Source organism: Limulus polyphemus, unplaced genomic scaffold, assembly GCF_000517525.1.
Source record: "Limulus polyphemus unplaced genomic scaffold, Limulus_polyphemus-2.1.2 Scaffold1733, whole genome shotgun sequence".
Lineage (NCBI taxonomy): Eukaryota > Metazoa > Arthropoda > Merostomata > Xiphosura > Limulidae > Limulus > Limulus polyphemus.
The window spans coordinates 10837-12942 of NW_013667343.1; the positions used below are offsets into that span (position 1 = coordinate 10837).

Genomic DNA, 2106 nt, shown 5'->3' on the forward strand with positions numbered 1-2106 from the left:
CAGAACCTTTGGACAACTATCATGGGAATTAAATTGATTGTAAATACTAGAGCAGGAAAATGTTAGCATGTAATAGCGTCAGTAGTCCGTCCTGTATGTTTGGTATCAAACATGCTGTTGGTATGAACGTACTTTGTAGTCACTATAAGAAAAACCTATACAATGGATAGATGAAGTGAATAAAAAGTGTCATTGGCCACTATTCAGTTCTTCATATTATATAGCAGTACAATAGCAGATATAATAAATAAACTTAGTATTCCGAAAATGTGTTTACTCTCGAAGTTTAAGTTCAATGGAGGTCCAGTTCAATCTACACTTTGATCAACGTGTCTTATTGGGTTATACTAGAAAATTCCACTCCTCATCAGTTAACCAAAGAGAGATAAGCTGGACCTATTTGTTTGTTTGGTCTTTATTAGGCTACCCTATCTTATACTGGTAAGTCAGCTGTAAATTTTATGGTTTAATGAATAGGCCATACCGGATATAAAAATACATTGCTTGCCATAAAATGAAATATAACAAAAGAATGGCAATACATATTTAGTAAAATATTGGCAACTGGGTTGTGAGCGTTTTATCATACACTTCACTGTAATTTATTTTACAAGTTAACATGATTATGAAAAAACAAAGAAGTAATCTAGGATAAACCTTTATGTTTTTTTCTTTAGGCCCCGGAGTCGGCGAAGTCTTCAATTCGAAATCTTGTCAACTATCTGACACAAGGTGCCAAAAATGACTTACAGAAAGTAAGAGCGTTCTTCAGATGGATAGCCAGTAACGTCACGTGAGTTTACCCTTTTTTGTGTGTGTCCGAAGACTTTGTTTGCTACATGTTTTATCTAGTCATATTTTGTGTTTCAATGTCACTCATCATTTTAAATAAATCCACGAGACACCACCTGTGAGTCAAGAAACCCAAAAAATAATTCCGTACAACTAACCAGAAAACGACTTACCCTCACAAATGTTTATCATCACTGGTTAAAAAAAACAAAAAAAATACTAACACTACGTTATTGTGTTTATTTCCAGGAAGGCTACGTACCTTAATAGAATAACCAATATTTTACCCGCCTGCTTCTGAGAAATTAACATTAAATTCAATACGTGTAAGAATACTAAATTACCCTAATTGAACACTGACGTATTGTATGGCTGGTTTTGAGAAGTCTACTTGTTTTTAAGAGATACACACGTTTTAATAGCTTGTGTTGTAGTAATACTTTTCCTAATAGAAACCTTTTTTTCTTCTTTTTGTAAACGTGACTGTGCAAAGAAGAATTGCCTTAATAGAATATGTCAGTATTTTTCGTGCCTTTTGTGGCAGTACCTTTATAGAATTCCTATATCTTTTGGCTTTTCCTTTTTTGGTGAGGATGGGGGAGGGGTAGTTGACTTACTGTCACAGAATTTCAAAAGGTTTTACCTTTGTTTTCATTGCTCTTGTTTCTAAGATCAGTGGTTTCTCATGACTGCTTCTGCTAGAGCGGGGATGCGAAATGAGGGTCCAGGGGGGAGCGGAAAGAGGGCTATACGAAGTTTGTTTTCTCCCAAATGTCGCCAAGAGGAAATACCTAATGCACACTTTTTAGGGGAGGGGTGCGAGGGCCACATAAGGTTGGGAACCACTGTGCTAGAGAATACTGATACTTTTTCATGCATGTTTCATGAAAAATACTTACCCTAATAGGATACCTATACTCTTATCATGCATGTTTCATGAAAAATACTTACCCTAATAGGATACCTATACTCTTATCATGCATGTTTCATGAAAAATACTTACCCTAATAGGATACCTATACTCTTATCATGCATGTTCGCATTAGACATTTAGAGGATAAAGGATTCGTGCTATTATTGTTAATTTTTATGGATTAAAGGATGTAGTCAAACAGTATGTTACACCTTCCTGTTCATATGTATCATTACTGTTTTAAGAAATCGTAGCCCTCCCAATTGGCTCAACTATAACTCTGAAAACTTATAATGCTAAAAATCTGGTTTCGGTACCCGTGCGTAGCAAAGTACAGATAGCCCATTTTATAATTTTGTGCTTAATATAAAACAAACCAAACCCTAATTCTTAATTGTTAT

General features: G+C 34.9%; 1 protein-coding gene across 1 annotated transcript in view; it reads left to right on the forward strand.

Moving 5' to 3' along the window:
- Positions 1–677: 677 nt before the first annotated feature.
- Positions 678–2106, forward strand: part of LOC106464746 (kyphoscoliosis peptidase-like) — a gene marked incomplete at its 5' end in the record, with an annotated part of 20724 nt that continues 19295 nt past the window's right edge. The window contains one exon of the mRNA XM_022392536.1: positions 678–793. Coding sequence (XP_022248244.1) covers positions 678–793 — 116 coding nt within the window. The remainder of the gene's footprint in view (positions 794–2106) is intronic.